This window comes from Macrobrachium rosenbergii, chromosome 56, assembly GCF_040412425.1.
Source record: "Macrobrachium rosenbergii isolate ZJJX-2024 chromosome 56, ASM4041242v1, whole genome shotgun sequence".
Classification (NCBI taxonomy): domain Eukaryota; kingdom Metazoa; phylum Arthropoda; class Malacostraca; order Decapoda; family Palaemonidae; genus Macrobrachium; species Macrobrachium rosenbergii.
In genome coordinates this window covers 409093-434693 of record NC_089796.1, presented here as the reverse complement: position 1 = coordinate 434693, position 25601 = coordinate 409093, and the positions used below count along the sequence as shown (strand labels likewise).

Genomic DNA, 25601 nt, shown 5'->3' with positions numbered 1-25601 from the left:
CATCACAAATTTTCGATAATTATTGACATAACATTACAAATCTTCGATATCTACTAACATGACATTACAAATCTTCAATAAATTATTGATGTGACGGTGAGAAGTTAATTTTCAAACAGTTGATCCAAAATCTGTGCTCTTATATATATCTACACCAAACTAACACAGAAAAACTCAAACTGTACCTCAGGCAACTCTCGTTCAGGTGGCAACGACTGGGAACTGCGAGTTGGTGTCGTTGGTGGTGTGGAATCCAGCTGTTCAACGGCAGTTACCAACTTTCCTTGAAGCGTACTTACTTCCAAACTATAATCACTTGCCTGTCAAAATAGAAGTATCCGAATGAGTACTGGGAAAGCATTACAAAACATTGCCTAACAAACTGATGAACTGGTGGTAAAACAGGCTGTCTAATTGCAAGAAGAGAGCTCAAATGACACTAGTATTTTTTATAGTCATTCATGGATTAAATATTTTAAAATTCACTGAAGTCGAACTGTTCTTCCGCACACCATACAGTATTTATCAAACAGCTGGATACCTAATTAAACCATGTATAGTAAAACAAAATACATTCTTTAACAGAATTTAAAAGCCAAAATAACTTCTAAAACAGAATAAAAACTTTTCAGTTAGATGAATACTGTACACTGCCACTCAACACACATAATTTAACCCATGAGATCTTTTGTATTATGTATTTTTTGTACTGCAATTGTTCTTCTAATCTTGCATATGGAATTATAAAAAGCCACTCCACTTAACATTAAAAATACATGAATACACCCATATAATTAGCTTGGGCACTGTACAACTCTTTTCGAAGAGGCTTAAGGTGCAAGCAATGCTGACAGTCAACATATGGGGTATTCTAATGCAGACTACATATGGAGACTTCAAAATTAAATAAAGAAGGCTTGCATTTACCTGTGCAGTCCTTGCGGCATGGAGAAGGGCGACAATGAGCTTCACATACGTGTCAAAGAGTAAGGACAGCTGGAAGTGGAGTTTATACAAGCAACGGCACAGGTCGATGTGCTGTTCATCAGCACACAATTCCGAAAGGCTTTCCCAAGGTTCTGCAATTTCAGCGTTGACTTTATACCATCCAGACACTGGAAAATGGAAATAAACAGATGTTAAGTGACAGAAAATATTGTCCAGATAACCTAATACCAAAATAAAGCAAACTTCAAACAATTACAAAGGTATGGCACAGATTAAGAAGATTGCAAGAACAGTATTTATGTACTGTGATGATAAAATATATATGCCTCCATTCTCTTTAATCAAAATTAATGTCGATGCTGGATGCTTAATAACCAAAAAATCTTCAAAACTATAACATATTTCAAGTCTCTTTAATCAAAATTAATGTAGGTGCTAGATGCTTCATTACCAAAAAATCCTCATCTGCAAGTGAATAAGTAAAGTATTACTTACAACAATAGCACTATCTCTCTTATCCAAATAGGTATCGAGATGTTCATGGAGGGCGATGAAGGTGGAGCGGAATCTCTGTGTCAACTGCGTACTTGCCAGTAACGCCGCATCCACGTAAATATAAGCTAGAGGAGCTAAAGATGCTACAGCCTGAAAAATAATGCATGAATCAGTGGTTATGAGCTTTAATTTTACAGAATAATTATCCATCATTTTCAAAAGAACATGTCAAACCTTACTATACTTGCGATATCAAATTTATAAACTTTAGCCATGAAATCCATTAACAAGTAAATATCCACTGAAAAATCACTGTACCAAGAAAATGCAAAGCATTTATCACTTAGTTTTGGAACAATCTCATGAAACTTCTTTCAAGTTACTGTACGCCACGTAGCTCGGTAATTTATTCAAGTTACTGTATCTGAAATAGCTTACTATATACAGTATCACACCTAAGGCTGAGTTATGAGTCAGATCCGGGAAGTTACTCTCTGAAGCCCTGAGATCAATTAAACACATTTAAATATTTACAAAAATATTTACTAGATCCAGGAAGTTACTCTCTGAAGCCCTGAGATCAATTAAACACATTTAAATATTTACAAAAATATTTACTAGATCCAGGAAGTTACTCTCTGAAGCCCTGAGATCAATTAAACACATTTAAATATTTACAAAAATATTTACTATTTCTATTTCCATTAATTATAGAAATGTATCAAAATGTACATACCTCCATCTGCTGAAGGAAAACAGATGAGCAGTGCATCATTTCATTGTTGTCGAGAAGATACTGGCCACTTTCGCTGACCAGTTCACTGAACTTTACAACGGATTCCTGGAGAAATAAAATAAGTGTTACTGACCAGTGAAAGGTTATACTTTAAACATGGGCTGCTAATGTTTTTGACGTCTGAAAAATGAACGTAAAGACTACTTTCAATCTGCCATCAACTGATAGCATTATAGCCTGACGGATTACGTAGTCCATGTGAAGAGAAGGAACCTCTCCTTCAGATATTTACTTTTACCTAAACAGAATTATATACCACTAAAATAAAAGGTATTTTCTTTACCTGAGATGTGAGTTAAAACTTCAGGCTTGAACAAATAAACAAACAACAGAAATGGAGATCAATTAACCTTATACAAAAACTATTAACCTTCACAAACTTCCTGTTGATGTTCAAAACACTAAATCTGCACATATTGGGCTATTCCTAGATAAATAATAATTGCTCAAAAACTGGGCCAGCTTCAGACAATCCCCTGCAAACGGCAATATGCCCTAGGACCTTCGATTTCTAGCAAAGAGGACCTCTCCAGGGAGACTTAAAAACAGTGCCCTAAACTTAAGACAGATAAATTAAGCCTTCAAGATGAAAGTTCCTGAAAGAGTCCAAGATCTATACTTTTTATATCTTAGGACTTATTCTTTTTACAATATCATTTACTCACTGTGAAGACAGTGCTGTATAAAGTACAAGTTCGACTGGGGTGCAGGATGGGAGCGTCGGCGGCCATGAGAGACAACAGGTGAGCACGCCACATGTCTTCCAGGTCATTAGGCTGGCGAATGGGTCGAAATAACATAGCCGCTATACTTGGGGAATTGTTGCAAGGCGTCATGTCACCCGGGTCTCCATCACTGCTCTCACTGTGACTGAATGAAATCAATCATATCATAAGAGTGGTGCTCTAAATTTCACAACTACAAAATAGTTCATAATGATTATTTAAAGTCATAGAAAATTGTCTACCCAGTTTGAAATTCTTGGCTAAGAAAATCCACCTCTATAAAGTGTCAAATGCACAAATGGAAAAGTGAACTATTGCTACTTTTTACTGTAATCAAACTATTTGTGGGCTAAGATTTCAAAAATAACGGGAAACTGCATATTCAATAAATCATTCTGAGAAGACATCATCATCTTGATTAGACCTTGTTCTTGTTAAATCACAAAAATTGTTCAACACCCTACTAAATACTTTTGCAGGTTTACTTCAGTTGCAATAAACCTTGGTGACAGTTATCCATAATCAAGGCAGCAGAGAGTAAGGGAGGTCAGTCTTTGCATAAACTACTGAATCAAGGGCTTTTATTCATAGTTTAGTCTACTTAACTTTTCTACTTTCCAACTCTTATCCTCTAAGCTTGGACAGCTAATGGCAACACAGAAAGGGGAACAATCAAGTATTTTCCTAAAATATGGTTAGTTTTAATAGATTAAAAACAAATCTTACTACTGTGTTTAAAATGTGATCATATACAGTATTTAAGGCACTAACAATAAAAACTGGGAGATGAAATGCAACTTACTCTGACATAGTTGGAGATACTGGTCTGCGGGCCACATCAGTGTCAAGAGTGAGTTTTGGAGGCATTGCCGTCTGAGCGACGGCAAGAGGCTGTGCATGACGTGCGATGGGAATGGCTGTTCTGTCGGTCGACCCCAAAGAAGGATCATCGACTGGAAATACAGAACCCTCTTCCTCCCACCATTCATTATCTGCAGGGGGCATGGGCTTCTTGCCATGAGAAGGCGTAAGTTCCGAACTATGGGTGTCCTCCAGATGACTAGATGGTTCCCCATCTCCGAGATTGCTGGGAGACCGTCGTCGGACGCCCCACAGGTTGAAGTTGTCAACACTCTCCTCCTACATTCACATAGAACAGAATATACAGTTTAGGCCAAAGGCCAAGTGCTGGGACCTATGAGGTCATTCAGTGTTGAAAGGGAAAGTTACAGTAAGAAGGTTTGAAAGGTATAACAGGAGGAAAACCTTGCAGTTGCACTGTGAAACAATTGTTAGAGAGGGTTGAAAGTAAGATGGAAGAAAGAGAATATGAAAGGAGGTACAATACAAGGAATGAAAGAGGTTGCAGCTAGGGGCCTAAGGGACTCTGCAAAGAACCTTAAGTAACGCCTACAGTGCACCTCACATGGCATTAGCCCCCTATAGGGTACATTCATATAAAAAATATCAACAGATGTTAAGTAATACATAAATTACCTGCACAAATTCTTGAAATATTTCTAACCTGTAATCTCACAAAATGAAAATCCTGTGAGTGATTACATGCAAATACTTTTCAAAGAAACATACCCCTTGACTCTCCAACTCGTACTCGAGGAAGTCGAAGTCCTTGAAGACGGCAAACTGTTTCTCCGACGACGTAACATCATCGGCAGTGCGATCGTTAGTGGTGTCACCTGGCGCCACAGAGACTTCTTCTGTCGATGAGGCCATTGACGACTGCCTCTCCAATTCAGAGCTTTGACTGAATATGACCTATTAACAAACAATGTAAAAACATCCTCAGTACATCAGATAAGCCATTTAGCCTTTAATTATGCAACAAGATGAAACTATAACAATCATTTAAATACAGTATGGTCTTCAAACTGAAAAAATCAATGTACCTTCCAAAAGGCATTTAGTGTTACCAGATGATGAAAGTAAAACGGCAAAAGCATCTTTTTGGTGATTATGTGGAGAATGCAAATCATAGCACGGTGCATTGTGTAGCAATTACAGTGTCAGATAAATGTGAGAAATGTGCGTGAAGCCAAAAATTTTCCCCAAAAATTATTTCACCTCGACCAAAAACCCTGTGGTAAAGGCTAACCTCAGCAATTCTAGCTTATTATATCAAATCATTAAACACTTTCTACGACGATAGTTCCTCCCCATCACTTGAAATTCCCCTTTTCCAGCTGATGCAAAGCGATTAAAAGAAAAAGGTAAAATAATTAAGTCATTCTTCGAAAGATATTTTCCACCTGCTTGTAATACTGAAGGAATAAACCTTAACTGAATTCCTAGCAGTTTGCAACATGGTAACAAGATATCCATAACAACAAAGCAGAAACTGATTAGCTGCTAATCTGAACACGTTTTACATTCCTCCTTGAAATTTACTTAAAATACTCACAAATTACACATAACTTCATTTTTAGAACTCTTTAAACCACACACTCCCTACAGTATGAAGGTTAATGCATAAGATGACCTAAATATGATAGAAAATTATTAAATCTGACTTGCCAAAGAAAGGAAACATCCCACTGAGAAGGACAGAAAGGAAACACTACATCCCAAGGATGGACAATTTGAAGGACATAAAGATTACCCTCAGAATCTAATTATTTAACTGAAATGCTATCCTATGCTTATAAGTAAGTATCGTGAATGTGTAACTGAACACTGTGAAAAATGCCTAATAGTTAAAACTCCAAAAAGGCTGTTTCTAAATTAAGAGTCCAAAATACCTGAACATCTCATAGCTTCAGAGATAACGTGAGGAAAAGAAGTAAAATACAGATGCCTTCTACTACTATAAGTCTAGTTCATTAGCAAATAACAAAATGTACTATATCACAGATGAACAAAGTTCTAAAAGGAGGCTGAAAAAGGTGTGTCTTTTTAAGTTCATGTTTCATTAGTTATTCAAGGAAGAACATGCACCAAGTACATTACCCAATACCGTACGGTACCAAACTGCACGTCACTGAAACCTGAAGGGTCCCTAGATAGTTCATTTGAAAAATACCTCGTAAAAAGAATCAAATGCACTACATTTTGAGCTTAACTCAAAATCCTAACAATGACAAGGAATATCTTCCATTCTTTAACAGAACTGGAGGTGAAAATTCGACTGAGATAACTGGCCAGAGCAGAAACCTGAAGGAGACTTTTAACTCGTTTCCAGCCTGATCCAAAAAATTTCTACCGAAGATTAGTAACCAACACTGAGACTTGGGTTCGCCAATTTGAACCTGAATTTAAACAATGAAAATGCTAGATTTCTCCACCTGTCAAGTATTAGGATTGTGACTTTTGAAAAAAAAGTCAAAATGGAACACTAAAGCAGACTGAAGTGTGCTGTTTGCACTAAAACATTTATTATCATTATTACCGGGTAGTTTCACCAGGCCACTCAGTAAAAAGCCTGACTCACAAGGCTGGTCCAAAGCGTTTGTCTTCAATGATAATAAATAGTGATTATTTAATGAATTGCACATCTTTGAAAATTTTATGACCAGATAAAAATAAAAAATGGAGACTGATAAAATTTTCTTAATGGATCTGTTTATAAAACTTGACATTTGCTGTTGGTTAATTTTGACTTGCATATAAATTGTTCAACCGTTGGTATATCCTCTACAAGGACTGTGCCACATTATTATTCATTCAATATACATGAGTCGAACAACATGGCCAATTCAAAGACAGAATAAAATTACTTAATATGGTGTTCTTTTTACTTTGAAGAATGCCTTAGTCCAACAATAGGTTCGGTGTCTCTTGATTCTTTTCTCCAAGGAAATGCTCTTGTCCACTAAATGCAGAGGTATTGGCTGAGAAGGTCGTGTCTTCGAACTGATGCCTAATGTCCCTTAATCACCGACCTGGCATTTCCTGACTTCTGCCCATTTCAAAAACTGTATGGTCACTAATTATGAAGAAATAATGAGGTCTTCCACACTGCAGAGAAGTTGGAAGTCAAAGAAAAACCTTATTCCACAACAGGGTTCCAGCTCTATGAGAGTTAGGCATTACAACTCAATGGTCTGATTAAACTACTTAAAAATAATAACCCACAATCTGATAGCATGCTTGAACATTGGTGGATTAAATGTATTAAAGTGAGGGGACACCATGGTAAAATTATGCAAGAATATCTCCTCGGCATTTTTCAAGTGAGGCTGAGAATGCTTTTCATGACCCTTCCATCATTCAACTAACAGCAATGGCAATACCTCATAATCTCTATACTAAATGTCAGGCTTCTTTTCATTAATAAGTGACAGAACTTCCTCTGATCAAAACAAACTCTACTTTCAAGTGGAAATCCAGAAATATCAAAATGTTTCCTTGTGCGTCTCACTAACGGTAATGGTCTAAATCCAAGGATCCAAGAATAAAAAATAAAAGTCAAGAACCACCAGTTCTTGAAGCATTATTATTCGCCTCTCACTGCAGTTCAGCATATTATATACAGCCAGCTGTGGACAGCCCCAAGCTCCCTGATCAACTTACAACTTTCTTGAACTCCAAAGGATCCCCATTTGCCATATAAGCACTGAGGTAAGTCATAAAAAAGACCACAATGCAGGTCCAGCGGCGCAAAGCTTTAAATGAATGAGTACCATACAACTCTGGTTTAAAACCAGTAGGTAGTCTTTATCCATTCATTCCTGGTGCCACTTACTGCGGATTTCATGTACAGTAACTGCAAAGTACTGCATTACTAGACCGTAAAACTAGTGCTGCTCAATAAGTCATGCTTATGCAGTTAACAAGCAAAAAAATAAAAATCTTTGAAATACAAATCATCAGCTAGACTGATCTTCAGGCCTACTACAAGGTCGCCAGGTATAATAATTATGGCATTGATTTAAATCTTTGTCGTTATGCTATTCAATGTTCTGTGTCCAGGTAGATAAAATACTATTACTAATTCTATAACAAACTACTGTAATTATGTAACAGTGAGTATATACTATACAGTAGTTCTGTCAAAACATTAACTTCCCCTTGTCTACAAAATAGTTGCATTTGTGTCTTCTGAAACAATTTTTCTTCCTGTCTCAATAAGATCAGTTCAAAATGCACTCATCACCTACTTGTAGAAGACTATTACATAAAAATACAAAAACAGTTTGTGTAGCTTTCCTTTTAAAAGCTGAGAACTGTCCCCTCCTTATTCTCAATTCATTCATTAGCTTAACACACCAATTACTTACATTGCCCATAAAATATTTAAACAGTGATAGGCAAAATACATCCTGCATTTGGGAAAAATACTTATACCTATACGTAGTACCTAAGGGAAAAGGACTAACTGGCACCTCAACTTAGCAGACAGTTTGGAGATCTGGCCTCCCAATAAGTAACAAAATCCTAAACGAAATCTATTATGTAACATAGACCCAAGAGCCGACAGTATAGGCCACAGATCTGGCTGCAGTACAGGCAGGGGCTGAGTAACACTTTCTGAAAATGTTGATATCATTCTAAGTTTTACATTTTATTTTGTTGTAATGTATTCGCATGATTGTAAAACTTTATATTTAATATCTAATATATAAATTTCATCATTACTCTTGCTCTGTTTATCTTTATGAATGCATTCACTATTTATAGACAGCAGTGTGTACATTAAGAATTACAGTTCATAGGATCTGTATGTATATGTTACTAACTACTGTACAATACTACAAGTTCAAAATTAATTCTTGAAGAAGAGAAACAAATGTCTTGACACACATCTAAGAATTAACTCCCTTTACAGGGCCTATAAACAAACAAATTTATCTTCAAATAAATGAGTATGATATTCATATTAAACAAAAACTAGGCAATCATCTGATCACAGGTTCATTCATATGAAAGAGAAAATGTAGAACAGTGAAACACCCTCAAGGAATAGTTCAGCAAAAACACATCGGCACTAGACTACCTCACACAGATTGCTATGCAGCGAATTACGCTAGATATGAAAGATCGTATTTTGAAATGAAGTGCTGGCTCTATACAAGGCAAACACACACCCACTAAATGTTCAGAAGTTTAGACAAGCGAGTAGTGATCACATCTGTTTCAGCATTTGCTTGATCTACCAGGCTTAGCTCACCAGATTATCCCACAGAATATAGAATACAATCTTTATTTTCCAGGACTCGGACATATCAGTTACGTAGCGAAATCCAAAAAGTTTGAAATCCATTACGTTGAGGTGCCAGTGTCGTGCAGATATTTCAAAAAAGATAAAAATATAATTGTAATAGCCACAATGCCCTCTTAGCCTGTGGCTATTATAATTCCATTCACATCAGGTAAAAAGTGACCAGTAGATTCTATATATAGATATATCTTTACATGTGGCGACTGATCAGTAATTCTATATACATAAATATAACTTTACATATGACATAAAAATTAACCATAGTGTGTACCTTAGAAATAACTACAGGATATGCTGCTTCATACTAATAGCAATTCATCCAAGCAACAAAATCCAAAAGACTGACATCGTTTCCCCAGCTGTGCATTCCTGGTATATGCATGCTCAAGGGAACATACAGTAGGTCCTGCATACACAACCAAGTACCAAGAGCCAACGCAAACAGTAGTATATGTACCTCACTTCTAGATACAAAGGAAAGCAGAGGGTTAAGCAGGACTATATAGGGATGCAAACTGTTAACACCATCGTTCTGATGCCTCGTCAATAAAAGGTACGTTTCGGCTGTGCTTACCTATGCAAGGCAAAAACTGTTACGTGACAGTAACACCCATTTTTAATGTTGCAACTATTGTAAATACAATGAGACCTTGCAGTCTGCTGCAATTAAATCCAAGGTGTTAAAAAATACTGCATGGCTATTTCCACCTCAATGTGGATAACAGCCGGGAATTCTTACACAATAATATACTTCAAAATAGGACTTAAGCTAAAATTTAAGAAAAAAAAAAAAAGAAAAACTCATAAGAACATCTGAATTTTGTTAAGCGTTAAAACCACAACACCAAAAACAAGCAAAGCAGCAGGGTTAAAAAAGCCTATTACACCACATATGTCCTTATGAGTTCATACAAAGCTTAATGTAACATACCGCTAGACGCAAAATACTGTACTGCCTTGACGATAATATCGCAATCTAAATGGGCATCGTCTGTGGTGTTTAAATTTTGCTAACAGGTGCAGTGAGCAAAGCAGCGTTGGGTGGTGGATGAAGTGTTGGTAAATTACTGCAGTATACTCTTTTACCGTTTCAACAACTCATACTGTCAAAACATACTGTGTCGTTTACTAAATCTTCAATATCTGATATCAGAACAATAACCAGTAAATATTTCAGTCATCTTTAAGGAATACGTTACCTAACAGAAAATGGAAAAGATATAGCCCACAGTCCCTTCATACCAAGTATGAAACTAACGTCAATTACTTAACAGTTAATAAGTATAGTTATATGACATTCAATTTTCCCTCTATAAGCCATTAATCTTAGTATGCCTTATTCAGTCTAGTTCCCTGTTCGTCTGTCGTCTCCCAAACAGAAGACGACCTACTGTGCATACTCACAGAAGGAGGGGCTGAATGCTTCAGTGAGTTTGCGTAAGCCTGGAAGGAAACTTATGAATCCTATACTGTGTTAAACAAGATGTTTAACAGAAGTCTTTCAGGATTGAAAGGAAGTACTCTTATCACCAGCATGATGAGAGGTGGATAAACAAAAGACTGGTAAACATGGGAACTTTGTACGACAGCATATCAGGAATATACTCCAATAGATTAATGGGGTTATGAGACACAAATGACTATTATCAAGAAAATTCATGAAATTTTATTAAAGACCTACTGTACAGTATATGGAAAAATACTCAAACATACTACAAGTACTCTAAAAGGGCCTAACCCCCAAAATTCTATATCAAATCATGCATTTTACATTTTTACATAAAAAAAAAAAATACTTCAAACCTTTTCAAAACACTTGACAGTACTTTCTGACAGTATGTGCTGATGAAACGCAAACTATTGGGTTAAAAATGTAAACAAAAAACACTGACTAGTCAGACAAAATAAATGGGATCATTCAATAATCCAGGGGAGAGGGGATTTCTCTCTAACTGAAAACTGCTGAATCAGACAATCTTTCCAGGGAAAGCACGGGAAACATGTAAATGTATTATAACCCTGAGCGAGGAAGCGGAATTGAGGAAATTGACAAAAGCTTCTCTCAGTAAGCACCGGATCTTTATGACGCATCGCAACGAAATGTCATTTACGGACAGACAGACGGCTGAGAAGAAAATAAATAAAAATTGTCTGAATGATCAGCATTTCATTTTCACTTGTAGTTAGCAATGTAGGAAAAAAAAAAAAACAAAGTTACCTTGTTGATGTTCCCTTCCTGCTGCAGGTCATATTACCACAACAACCCAGGTCATGGAGTAAGGGAAGACACGAAAGACGAGGTTAATGTCTAAGCCATGCCATTCTCAGTAAGACTTTAGATATATATATGTTTGGTAGTATACATTTTTATTTCACCAAGAGAAACAGAGAGAAGAGAGAGAGAGAGAGACAGTGACAGAGAGAGTGAGAGTGAGAGAGAGACAGAGAGAGGCAGCAGCTCAAACCAGACTGAACAAAGGTGTGGCTGTTACTCCTGAATGACATTATGCACTGAACAAGATTCAACACCAATTTACAGAAAGCGGCGAAACTCGTTCTCGCAAAAATCACTTCAAGTCACACGACAAATTTTTCCAAAATAATTCGATAATTGCAAATAAAAATAGTCTCAGAACTGACCAGCAGAGTCACGTTCTTCAACACTTGCTTTACAGGTTATCATCATAAACTTCAAACAATAAGATTTAATTCTACGGAAATAAAAAGACAATACAACAACCATTCCTTTGCATAATCTGATTTATGAGACTCCACATTAAGCTAACATCTCAGAAGGAGAGAGAGAGAGAGATGGAGAGAGAGACAGACAGACAGAGAGAGAGAGAGTGCCACTCACAGCAAGACCATGTCATAAACTTTTTAAGTAAAATATTCTGCTATGTACAATATTTACAGCTCAGAAATTTTGTTTTCAGACAAACATGAGATTATGGCAGGAAAAATAAATTTATCAATACTAGTTTACAAAGACAAATTCTTATATTGCTTTTTCCTTGAATTGGGAAACAGGCCCCAAACGGTTTTGCAAGAATAAGTTACAAAAGAAGCCTAGTTTTTCCAGATTCATCTTCCGAAAGTTTAGCGTAAACACACAATCACACAAACATTACCCGTCCACATAAACTAATATATTTTGCACATCCCAAACTTACTAATCCCTTAAAACGCAGAGCAAAAGACTTTTACATACAGCAGTTCCTCCTTCCAAATAGCGAGCCTCTCAAAACAAGCATCTGTTAGCGACTATCATATGTCAGTAAAAATAGTTAATTCCAACTTCACTCTTGTCAGCTTCACTCAAACAGCAACTAATCATTAGTTATTTGTCTTAATAGTACGCTAGTTTGAAAGACTATCAAGCTCTGAAACTGGTCTGTCATCCATTTCAAAACTTCGTATCTCGAGCAACTCGTTCACAAACAAGAAGACAGCACACCCTAAGGCTTCTGGTGAAATCTTTCTTGCAATGAATCTGGGGCCATTTTTTTTAATCAATACACTGAATGAATGTATTCTTTACATTAAATACTAATCCAAGACCAAAAAAATAAAGTCAGTGCAACCAAATGCATTGTGCAACATAACTTAAAAGAAAGATAGTTCTAAGGCTTCAAGTGAGATAGGTTTATGGCAATGCCTTGCTAGTTACAACAAAAGAAGAACTTGGAGATGCAGCTTCTGATCAGCAACAAATTCTAATTTTGTCTGAATGGCAGTGCCCCCTCAAGACTACAGTTATTCTACGACAACAAATCCTGTTCAGCCGGTCATGCTACACTGTACATTCCATACCCACATATTGGTAACATTTTAAAACCCATACCTGCTTTGCCTAATTAAATATACTGTAATGTAAACAGTATATTATAAAAAAATGTCTTCAGAATGAGGTCATGCACTTTTAATAAATCATTGCAAATGAAAATCACACACTCCCAACCAAGATGTACTTTTAACAAAGTATACCATAACCACTTTATTTTCCAAGGCATAAGCAAAACTTGACTGACAGTTTAATTGTTAACACTGACAATGAACGATGGTGGCGAGAATGCTTGCTAGATTTTCAGGTGCAATTATCGTACCAACCCTGACCCACACAAACGTCAATTCAACACCAGGTAGACTGAAAGGTGACCAGAGTGTAATCCTAAAAGCACTCCTACTTTGGGAATCTTTTTGGATGGAGATGACCACTACAGAAAAGAAGTGATATTTTCTCATTCCTCAAACAGTGTGGTAAATTTTTTCCCGCATCACCATGAATCCAGAAATATCTACTCCTACAAAAATAAGTTCTCTCTGCTAATCATTCTATATAACTGTACTTAAAAATAAGAATCAGTGCTAAGGTTGTCCTTAAGATTACAAATTCTTGGTTACTTGTTAATATTTCACTGAAACACTTGAAAAATTCTACCTCAAAGAAAAGGATAAGATGGTGTCGCTACATAGCAAAGACTGTACAGTTTCTATTGTCTCATAACAAACCCAAAATTAAATGTAACCTTAATTCCCAGTCAAATTCTCCCAGTGCTGCAAATTAAGGTAATCATCACTCATTGGTTTGTATGAAAAATCTTGTTTTATGCAATGACTAAAATTTTCCCTGTTTCACTAAGCTGGGGATTATCACAACTTGAATTATGAGTCATCTGTAAAGAAAAAATCAGGAAAACTATCCATTTGCAGTTGAAAAGAAAAGGCCATAGTTATAAGACAAACATGATTGAAATTCTGTGTTGATTGGATTTCTTCAACATTCAAATAAGGATTGCTCTTAAGTGATCTTTCTCGGGGAAAGGATGAGCTTTGAAATCCTATTTTCAAGGAAACCTGTCATAACCGATTATTTTCTAAACATGAAGAATTCTTTCCAACTGCAAAACTACGGCTTTGACGACAAACAAAACATAACAAAAGCCTAGTTCACTTCAAAACATTCCTTGGTGTTTTTTTAAATTGTGTTTCTTTCTTTCCAATGCAATAAGATTTCGTGGGACTGCAGTAAGATATGCTCAGGGTCTATGGCGATGCAAAGTATATGCAAGCACCCAAGATGACAACCCACCAAGAGGGAAAGATGAAACACACAACATTACCTAAGTGCTTCCATGTATAATACACCTTTTCAGGGTCACTCGACTATCAGGTGCATTAAATACAAAAACACTTGGTCAACACTTTAGAATGAATTTGAGAAGCTGTGTATAACATGAAACCAATTAGTTAATGCTCTTTCTTACACCTTTTCCTCATGGCCGGCTGGCATACTGACTGCATGTTCCAGTGACTTTCTGTCAACAAATATATAAGTCTACCACAAATAAGAATTACTGAAATTGGATTTCAAAGTCTTACTGCAATCGCACAGAAAGTTCTATGCATGAACACAACAAAACTGACTAAAATAAATTTTCAGTATTGCAAAACAGGGCAAAAAAAGCCACACCCTGTAGTATTAGTGTGATGCAAAGTCAAGCTGAAACTGCATCAAAGGCTATTCTTACGTTACACTGAGTGAAACTTAAAACTAAACCAGTCATACAGGACAATGAATGACGTGATGCAATTCCACAGTGACGGCTGCATCAACCGGACCAAAACTAGCAAGTATTCTTCCTCAAAAACCTTTGCCATGCTATATGCTAATATATGTATATATATATATATATAAGATGTAAGAGAAAGACTACCTACTTTATGGAGGTCATGCTGAGTTAGTACAGATACCCAAACACCCTGAAACGGTCAAGTCCGTGTCATGCAAGAATATGTCACTTCCGCAGAGGTATGACCTAACTTAGGCACAGCTTACATTTTGGCATAATAATAATAATAATAATAACAACAACAATAATAATAATAATAATATTTATTGTATGCATTATTTAAAACACTTTAGCCAACTCAAGCATTGTTCTTTCACTTTTATATTTCTTTATTAATACTTTTCTAATCATCTACCATAAATAACTTAAAGATGACAAGCATGCATTGAAGACTTGTTCCACTGTACATATTGCCAAATACAACAGACACGTTGCCGTCAAGGCAACAAAGGGAAGACTTACTTAAATTAAGATAGATGGGTATTAATGAATTCCAAAGGGTTAAATCTTGACTTACATATTTCCTACTAAACTACCTCCCAACACCAGCTTTCCTTTCTGCATTCTAAGGAACTTGCAAAGATAATGCAATGACCTTTGTAATCCCCGCACTACAATAAATATCTACCTGTTACAAAATAACTGAATTACCATGAAGCGTTACTGCAAAAACTACAAAATGGATGGAAGCTGAATCCTTCTCTGTTGACGGATGTTCCTGAACGTAGGCCCCCAAAAATTTGATTAAACTTACTTATCTGTAAAAGTACTTGATTCCTACTAATTTGAGTCAAGATGGACAAAAGCAATATATCAGCTATATCATACTGCCTTGCAACATCTTCTAAATATTAACAAGTGTTGTACTGTTTATACAACACGAGGGACTCTGATGGAAATAATAATGCACATACAAAAACCTGACATACGATGACACACAGACAGCTTTGTCAAACTGCAAGAGGTAAAACTTTCAATAAAAAATGAAAAAAAAAAAAAATGATCAGTGCAGGTTTACGAAAACAAAAGTCAATCAAAAATATTCTACCATGTTACAGTTGACTTAAAAAATACTATCTTCATTTGAATAAAAAAATAAAGGCATATCACCATTCCGACTGATTAAAAATATTTCAAAATTAAAACTCTTTCCCTTACACCTAAGAACTTTATATGACTGTCTGGATCTACTCTGCTCTGGGTGAAAATATAACACGACAATCCTGATTAGGAATAAGTGTCACTACACCAGTTCCTCTTAAAACAATTTCCTTCTGTATTTTCTAGAATGTTTTTTCCCTTCCCGAAGATTAATCAGCCCCCAACGGCTATACTTACCGATGGTGACTTGGGCAGTCCCACCCGTTGACCGCAGGTGTTGAGCAAGTTAACCAAGCACTCTCGCGCGCGAGCCTGTAATGTTATTGAGAAGTGTTCAGATTCTTAAATTTTGAAGTGGTATAAAAATCTAGACCAAATGGCATTTTACAAAACGGACTTTGTATATAGTATAATCTAAATCTTTTACTGCAAAGGCAAAATGACACACTAAAACTATTGTACTGTATTTTTGTACGAAACCAAGATAATGTAGGTAACAAAGTCTATTACAGGCAGTCCCCAGTTATTGGCGGAGGTTCCCTTCTGATGGCGTAACGATAACCGAAAATCGGCGAATTTGACGCTTTTCAGTGATTATTGGCACTGAAAAGCACTGAAAATCGCCGATTTTCAGTCATCAGCACCTCTGTCAGGTATGTATCGGTAGCAATAAGCGGAAATCAGCGATTTTCGGCTCCGAAAATTGGCGATTTTCATTGCTAGACAAGCCCTGTAAAATCTCATCGCCAATAACTGGGGACTGCCTGTACTATTGACCTGAAGTACAGATACAAATGCTAGTACTGTATCAGATAAATATCAGACACACTCTGAACTTGCAAACAAGTTTACATACCTGTGAAAGCCAAGGTCTCTTCCAGCCGGCAAGGTAGCTTGTGTCAGCAGCCGAAAGGGACACACTGCGTCTTGGAGAGGCCGTTTCTGCTCGATCGATGCCAATCCCACTGGCATCACTACTTACACGATCCTAATAAGAAATTCGACATAAAGTGAAGGCATATGTCACTAGAATATTCATTGTTTGAGTATATTTTCGTGAAGCTTTACTGACAGAATGGAACTGCCTTCCTTATACGCAGTAATGTCACTGTAATCTGGATCTTGTGGAACAAAGAGGGTGTCAGATAACATAAAAATCTGATGGCTTAGTTGCCTACTGGAAGAACTAAAACATTAACAATGAATATTAGCCTTCACCTAAATTGTTCTTACATTCCATTACATTAGTCTCAAATGCACATAGCTACATAATATTTGTAACTAAACAGTTGCTTCAAATAGAAAAACTGCTTTGCAATAACAGATTTAATCAGATAGTAACAAATAACTTTGAATTTCTTAAATTTTCACTATCACAATTCACCAACAAACTAAAGCCTTGCAAAATAGTGACTTGTCATATGTACTGTATACTGTAAAAAGTGTAACGAGTGTGTATCTTCACCTGTTCACGATCAGCCAAGCTCTCCCCAGTAGCTGAGCTGACTGTCGATGACCCTGCGCTGGCAGGAGCAGGAAGCACCACCATCCCAGAGCCCTTGAGGTAACGACGACCGATAATAGGAGTCTGGCTGACGTCAAAGGTGAATTCCATGGTGCGGCCTGTTAGGAAGCAAAAGTTATTAAGCCCAAAACTTAATGAAAATACAGACACCACCCTACTTACGAACATTCAACTTACAAACATTCAGAGATACAGACAAACGGGATCGCAAATTACAATTGTGTGCCGAGAGCTCCCCTTTGCCACCCGTAAGTTCAAACTTTGTTTTGCACGCCTATTCTGTACAGTGCTGTCTTTTAGGATGAAAAAATGTACATTACATGATTACCTGGTAATTCCTTCTTGAAATGCGGCTCAACATCAGTGAACACGTGGTGGTCCCAATAATGGGTGTGAGAAGACGCTGGGGGAACAACCAAAGACGACGACCTGGTGACGGCCATTTTCAAAATTCTCAGGGCATCCTTCCAGTGGGAACCCTAAAAAATAAACGTCACAGTTATTATCCTTATTTTTCCACTTCCAAGAGTAAAATGCAACTTAAGGTCAGGGAAAAGTTACAACATTTAATGGACCAGGACAACCTGGACTTGGTATTACAACAAAATCATTCTCTGCTTTTACAAAACATACATCTACAAACATTCCTCTCACTCTTCATAAATACAGCATCAAGGGACATGACAAAACTACAAATCGAAAAATCCAAAAGACTGAAATTATACAACAATAGAACTCTCAGCAGGAGACAAAATACAAAACTGATACATCAAATGACACTTCGGTAACACATTTCCCAAACATTGCAATTTTGTAGAAAAATATGTAGAGGCATACATTACAAAATAAAGGGTTCATAATGTCTTACCTCGATATATCTTGCAATAACCCTTAGCAGATCTCCATTAACAAGTTGTGCAGCAGCAGTGTTCATGTCAATGTAATGCAACATACAATGCAAGATGTTCAAGATTGGATTTTGAACAGATGCCGGTCCTTTTTCTAACACCTGTTGGGGGAGCAGTTCAGTCAGTAAACATTTATTAAGATAAAACTTTAAAAACTCATATCTCGAAGAGCCTTGTTTGGGAAAGTTTATGTACAAGTATAAGACAACTATACAACATTTCTCTTCCTCGGCAGTTCCAAAGGCAGTAAATAACTATATCAAAAACTTTTGATATACTGTAGTCATGGCAAACTGAGAATTATTTACACGATACGTTACGTACAACAAAAAGGCCAATCCGATCCATACCTCAACAAGGAATGCCATCAGGCTGAGCGACAGATGTGCATATGAATCGTGCAGATACTTGACCACACACTTGGTCCACTGGAAGCTCTCCTTGCTGAAGTTACGGCGGCTGTACAAGGTCATCACAGTCGCCAAGTTTTCCAATTGCTTACCCTTCTCATTACACACCTGAAGCGTACGTTGACAACTGTCATTAATATCAAACACTTTCATACCGTGATAACTGTCATTAATATCAAACACTTTCGTAAGGCTGAAATGCACCAGCCATACTTCTAGAAATCTACAATTAATTTCTAGTAGTACTAGATTCCTGCTTTTCAGAGATTCACCGTCAATTGATTAGCTAATACTTCTATGTCAGAAGTCAACATTTTTAATGCACATTTCAAAACAGCATCTAAGGCCTACATTCTACCATGACTGGTGAAAATAACGTCTCCTAATGTTTACTTTCAAAATGCCTAGTACAGTTGATCCCCGGTATTTTTGGGGGTTGCTTACCACTAACCAACCACCCCCCCCAACCAAATAGCTAAAATCCATATAAATGCAGTAACTCAATCTCATGAGGTTAATTACAGTTAAGCACATATAGTAAAACTCTATTCCAACTTCCTTACCTGGAAGTAGAGCTTTTGTAAAATGTTTTTGAATCGTACATTAAAAGCATTATATAACTTATTCACAGTACCTGTGCAATATTCTCAGCTGCCTGTATGCAAAGGGAATTAGCGTCCTCATAATTCTGCAACATGTATGGCAACAGAGCAATCACATTGATGGCAAACGCTCGACTCTGACTTGGGTCGACAACCTTCGAAAAGAAAAAATAATACAGTCAGTAAAACTGGTTACTTCTGTGCAACAACAAAAGCTTAAAAATTTCATGGTTAACACAACCTAAACTTATTCTCAAAGTGTTCACAATACAGTAATTTATAAATTGTGGCATACTGCAACAGTCTAAGATTCTTATTTGAACTGACAGTAAACATCTTCAGCCTATGTCACACAGACATCTATCTTACTTCTGACTGGCCAATGCATTTGAACTATAACCTCTGTACCAACAACTATGTTAGTAAATTGTTCAAACAACCAAAACTTATTCCCAAAGTGTTTGTGACAGCTTCTTTTTTAAATAATCTTGAACATCCTCAGCCTATGTCATAAAGGCCTCTATCTTACTCCTGACTGGCCAATGCATTTGGACTGTAACGTCTGCTAGGCAGTAAGCTCAAATAAAAAAGAAGTATACAAAAGATTAAGGTGGTACCCTATTCACATCTCACCTGCAAATCTGTTAGCTGTGTGAATCTTGAAAGCAATGTTATGGTCGGTTCATAGGTAGTTGCACTGGTGCACCCCTTCAAAAGCAAAGCGTGAACTCCTGGAAAATCTTTCCACTTCAGCTGCTGCTGCAACTTTTCTACCTGTGGGTTCGTAAAGAATATTTGGATAAACATTCTCAGGCAATCGAACGTATCTGCTTCATGTTTCAATAGCATCTTGGCTTTTTAGTTTCGATAAAATGTAATTTTAGAAATAATGGAACAAAGGTAATTGAATATATCTGCTTCATGTTTCAAGAGCATTTTGGCTTTTTAGATTCTTATAATCAAATTTTAGAAATAATGCATTCAGAGTATTTAAATGAGCTACTACTGGCTAACCAATGACTGGATTTTACAAAATGAAGGCATGATAAAATCCAGGATAATTTGCATCTAATTTGCTCTTTGGCCACTAAAATTATATTTAATATCATAAAACTTTAAAATATTTGAAGAAATTGTTATATATTTCATAATTACACATTACATCCACAATATCTATTGACACAAGGTTTTTCATATTCAACACAAGCCTAATTTATATGTAAACATATTAAAATGCCAATGAATGCCTAATAAATTAGGGCAGAATATATAAAAAAAAATATAAAATATTACGGGCAATTTGCCCGAGAAATTACCATGTATTTGTAACACACCAGATATATAATTCAAGGTTTTACTTCTAACTATCTGGGTAAGAACCACCTTCTCTGACTCGATTCGCTTTCAACTTCAAAGAAAACGTGCATCTCTTACCTTGTCCCTGCAATCTGGTCTATCAAGAGGCAGGCGTCCTAGGACTTTGTCCAATAATCGCATAGCCAGGATGAACTCGTACTCATAATCAGACTCAAGCATCGACACAGCTATCCAGAAGAACTGTGCAAGTACCTGAACCAAAAAAAAAAAAAAAAAAAAGAATTTATTACAAGGTTTACCAAGATTCGGAAATCCTGTACCAGTATGTGTGTATAGTGTATCACAGAAATCAACATGATGAGGTGTTTATATTCAGTAAATATTTTATAAAACACTAATTCACTTCAGAGGCAGTTCCAAATTCATTATTTCACCAAAACCTTTTGGAATACCATGAGTGAGTTCTGACATTATATGCCTGCCAAATTAACGAACATAGTTTCACTGCAGTACTGCTGATATGGACGAGTGAATATGAAGTCCTCATATATCCAATTCAAAACATAACATTTCAGCCTAGTCAAGCTTTGTTAAACCTCTAAAACTCACAGTCATCTTATCATCAGCCGAACTCTGGTCCGCCAACTGCTTCAGAGACTGCGCGGATCGAGACCGTGACAAGTTGTTTGACTGCTGCATCGCCTGTTGTTGTTGCTGCTGCCTCATGCGACTGTCTACGTCTGTTCCACTCCTGCCCCTCATTTCTGGTTGAACAACTGATAATGAAAGTCAGTGAAGACCACAGAGATTCTGCTTCTTAACAACAGTCACTTTTTATGTTGCCAAATACAGGCAGTCCCCGGTTATTGGCGGGGTTTTGTTCCCAACAGCATGATGATAACCAAAAATCGGTGACAACCGAAAATCAGCAATAATAGCGCTGATCCTTGGTTATCGGTGCCTGTATCCAGTTCGTTATCGATGCCGATAACCGGGGATCAGTGCCGATCATGGAGATCCGCACCAATAACTGGGAATCAGTGTCAAAAATCCAGTTATTGTCGTCGCTAAACAAGCGCCGTAAAACCGGATCGCCGATAACCAAGGCCGCCGATAACCGGGGACTGCCTGTATTTGCCACGTATGATCATTTGAGAACAACTGATAAAAGTTACCATAAAAACGACTGCTGAAAATAAAATTGCAATTTCTTTGTACCTTTAATATCAGCGGTGGGAGACCCTATGGGTTTGCCCCGGCCATACGATATCGAATACGACGTGGATCGAATGTGACCCCCGGGAGAGAGGGGGGCAGCAGTTGGAGTGGGGTATCCTGCACCATAAAAGTGTCCCATCATGCCATATCCCAAAGGACCCTTTCGATCCTTGTTGTTCAAGTTTGGTGTCGACTTGAAAAGTTCTCGAACAAACTCTATAGGCCTGTGAAAATAGAAAAGTCATTGTGCTTCATAACCCAATGAGGTCCCCACAAATATTCATGAATAGCCATTGTTACCATCACTTTTCGAAGATGTATGATTCCGTACCTGAAATCTGATGAGGTTTCAACAAATATTCATGAATAGCCATTATTACAATCACTTTTCGAAGATGTATGATTCCGTACCTGAAATCTGAGTCCAGGGCATCCACAGCTGACTCTAAAGTCAGCATGAGTTCTGTCACATACCCCTGCATATCTTCACCTTGCTCAGCAACAGTTTCCACTAGTCGACCCAAGAGGTCGCTCAACATTCGGGACGACATGGACACATGAAGCGAACGGAAAACCTGCGAGAGATAAAGGGATGACTGATAGCAATTTTCAAAGATATTTTATGGACAAAATCTTTAATCATAATACAAAAAGATATTGCAAAACCCACTGTGCTTCATTCTTTTCCAGTCAATGAGGAACAACAGTGGATGCAGTATAAACAAAGCGTACACATACCAGACATGAACGTGGTCTTCCACACACAGTACGTCATTAAAAATGAAAACTTTACCTGGAGAGAACGGCCAGCGTAATGCCTTGACGAGCACGATAAAGCTAGATGGAGAGCAATTTGAGCCCAACGTTCTTCTATGTGTGCGTGAGGTAAGGAATTGCTGAAAACCTGGAAGGAATGATTTAAAGAAAATGCTCTTATTTCCAGATCTCATTTCAGAACAAATCCTTCTTGTAAGCCTTACAAGTTTCTTGAAACCTGATTCAGTGATATTGTTAAATGACTTTAGAGAAATATTGAAGATTTTGAAACATTTTGAACATACTAGTAAAAAATGCAGTTATAAATCTTTCAATTCAACTTCCCATCAACCTATCATCATAAAAGTTAACATGATAAAAAGCGTGGAAAATTACAACTTACCATAACTACATGGCGTACAAAATTTGACAGCTGTTCAGCACTCCTAATTGAGAATTGCTTGGAAGTTATATCCTCGTAAGTCCACAGAGGCTGGTTTTTGCTACAACAGAAAAGTGAATAAAGTGCATGCCTTATAAAAGCATTTGACTTTTCAACAGTTTTCATACATCATTTCAAATATGGATGTAATGCTAAATGAAGTTTCTTCACAGCTCAAAACAATTAATTCTATGAGACAATCTCTAACGGTGACTCAGAATTAAATCTTTCAACTATAAGGATAACCCATAAACATTTGGAGGTTTTTAAAAATAAAAAAATTGGAGCAAACAATCATTTTAGGATATTTTAACCTGGACAGACACTTGGTAAGAAACAATGTGCATTCTATTCCATGTGTGTTTATTTAACTTTAGTAAAAAAAAAGTTAAGTAGTACCTTGATGCAATGAAGTCAATCAGGGACATTATGCTATACTGGAGGTCATCCTGAGGAACATGTTCAGCACCAGTGGCAGACGACCCAGACACGGTGTCGGCGTTATCATCGGACGTGATGATGACCGGGTTCGAGATGTGGTCATCTGAGTTGCCAATTGATCCGCCACCATCGCTTACGTTGTCGGGAGGATTCTCAAATCCTGGTGGAGCGGCTACAATGGGAGGAGGGGGATCTGTTGGTGGTTCTTCTGAAATGATGTTCACAATGGAGTCTTAAGAAAAGGGAATGAAATCGTATTCGAAAACGATGCTTTATAAGGGAAAGCAAGTCTTTCCTAGAAACCATTTACCCATATATAGGAATATAGGAATATAAAATTAAGATTAAAGGCCAAGCGCTGGGACCCGAGGTCATTCAGTGCTGAAAGGGAAATTGAAAGTAGAAGGGTTTGAAAGGTGTAACAGGAATTACCTCATTTTTCCTGGAGACTGTATAAGAAGTAGTGTGACTTGTATGAAAAACATTTGCGCCAATACAAGTTTTAATTAAATATGTAGCTCAATTTCAACTCCATTAATCATTTACTGATATATTTACAGGGAGGCCTGAGATGCTAAGTACACCAGGGTTTTTATGTACGCACTGTTGTCCATAAGAGAACATGGGTTCTGAACGAATCAGGAAGGGAGTCTCTAATAACTAACAAATTTGTAAGCTGTGTGAACAAACAAATGGGAAGCAACATAATTCAATGATGCTCCACACAACTTTATTGTCAAGAGCAATACAAAAATATACTAACTTCCAAATAATTGCACTTGACAAAGCTTGTGATACATCAGAGAACACCAGTGACTGCAATGAGTAGGGACCGGAAAGCCCCTACTAATTGCAGAATTACCTCTTTTACCACTTACTGAGAGCACTAATACGAAAGGCAGAAATATATAATACTTATGACAATGGGAAATAGATTAATCACAAGAGGTCAAACATAAATCTATGCCAAGACAAACATCTGGGTAATGTTTATATCAGATAAAGGACAAATACAACTAGAAACATTTGTGGGATGTGGATACAAGTATATATGGTTAATGAGTTGTAGGGAAACAAAATTAAGCAGTCGTCTATAAGGATGTTCACATTCATCAACTATAGATACTGAAAATTATACAATATTACTCAAGAGACAGCAGAATGAAAATTTGCAAAAAAGATTAATAGGTGAACATACTATAACAGCAATCAAAGCTGTAAAATATTAAGTCTTTTGTTTTTCAATTTTAAACTGTTTAATAATAAGAATCCACTGTAACATTAATCTACGGGGACTGACAGACCAAAACAGAAACTTGACATTTTTACCTGTAAAGTTCTTGTTGTGAGTGAATATGTTGTTGGGAATGAGCCCATAGCCTAACATGGTTGTCTTGTTATTCAAAAGAACCCTGGCAACACCTAGGTGGTCGCGATGATCTCCTACAACGGTCAATAAATGGACGAGCAACATCTTACCTGCAAAGCAATCACCCGTTATGAGAGGAACGTGTCTATTTTGAAACTGTTTTTATAAGGTCTGACAGAGATCTTTACAAAGCACAACATAAGGAATATTATGAAATAATTCAGCACTTTCCTTCATATATGGTGAAATTACAGTACAACAAGTTTAAAACATGAACAATATAAAAGTACGTACAATGATGGTGGACTAGAGGGCGAGAATGGTCGAGACCAAGCGTTATAATATGGAGCATGAGTGGTACGTGGATGGACCAATCAACACTGTGGCTATCTACGTCAATACCAGCCACTATAACATCACAGATTAACATCACAGCTAGGTTGCATCTGCAAGGGTAAAACAAAAAATCAGAAACGTGGACTATTTACAACAAGATTTAAAAACAAGAAAAGGGGCTCCCCAATATAACTGAAGGAAGAAAACACTTATTTGGTTAAGCTAACAGAGTTTTATTTTGTTGTACACTTTGAGAGCTTTGCCAAAAGGATTAAATGGACCCAGTGGCATATATACTGATCTTCTTGATTCTAAAAATAAAGATCCATAAAATACTATGAAATAAAAGATGAAATTTTGATACTAGAACACAACAGTATCACAGTAACAACATTAATGCTACA

General features: G+C 36.8%; 1 protein-coding gene across 1 annotated transcript in view; it reads right to left on the bottom strand.

The window, feature by feature from the left end:
• Positions 1–25601, bottom strand: part of fry (Protein furry) — a 73256-nt gene that overhangs the window by 3968 nt on the left and 43687 nt on the right. Inside the window, 27 exon segments of the mRNA XM_067101169.1 lie at positions 186–320; positions 928–1070; positions 1073–1115; positions 1444–1593; positions 2180–2284; positions 2905–3109; positions 3767–4104; positions 4555–4740; positions 11358–11375; positions 14861–14902; positions 16111–16185; positions 16730–16861; positions 17339–17496; positions 17727–17877; positions 18267–18407; positions 18657–18824; positions 19351–19473; positions 19952–20092; positions 20753–20887; positions 21245–21411; positions 21854–22077; positions 22265–22428; positions 22647–22757; positions 23013–23112; positions 23451–23700; positions 24822–24971; positions 25156–25307. Coding sequence (XP_066957270.1) covers positions 186–320; positions 928–1070; positions 1073–1115; positions 1444–1593; positions 2180–2284; positions 2905–3109; positions 3767–4104; positions 4555–4740; positions 11358–11375; positions 14861–14902; positions 16111–16185; positions 16730–16861; positions 17339–17496; positions 17727–17877; positions 18267–18407; positions 18657–18824; positions 19351–19473; positions 19952–20092; positions 20753–20887; positions 21245–21411; positions 21854–22077; positions 22265–22428; positions 22647–22757; positions 23013–23112; positions 23451–23700; positions 24822–24971; positions 25156–25307 — 3907 coding nt within the window.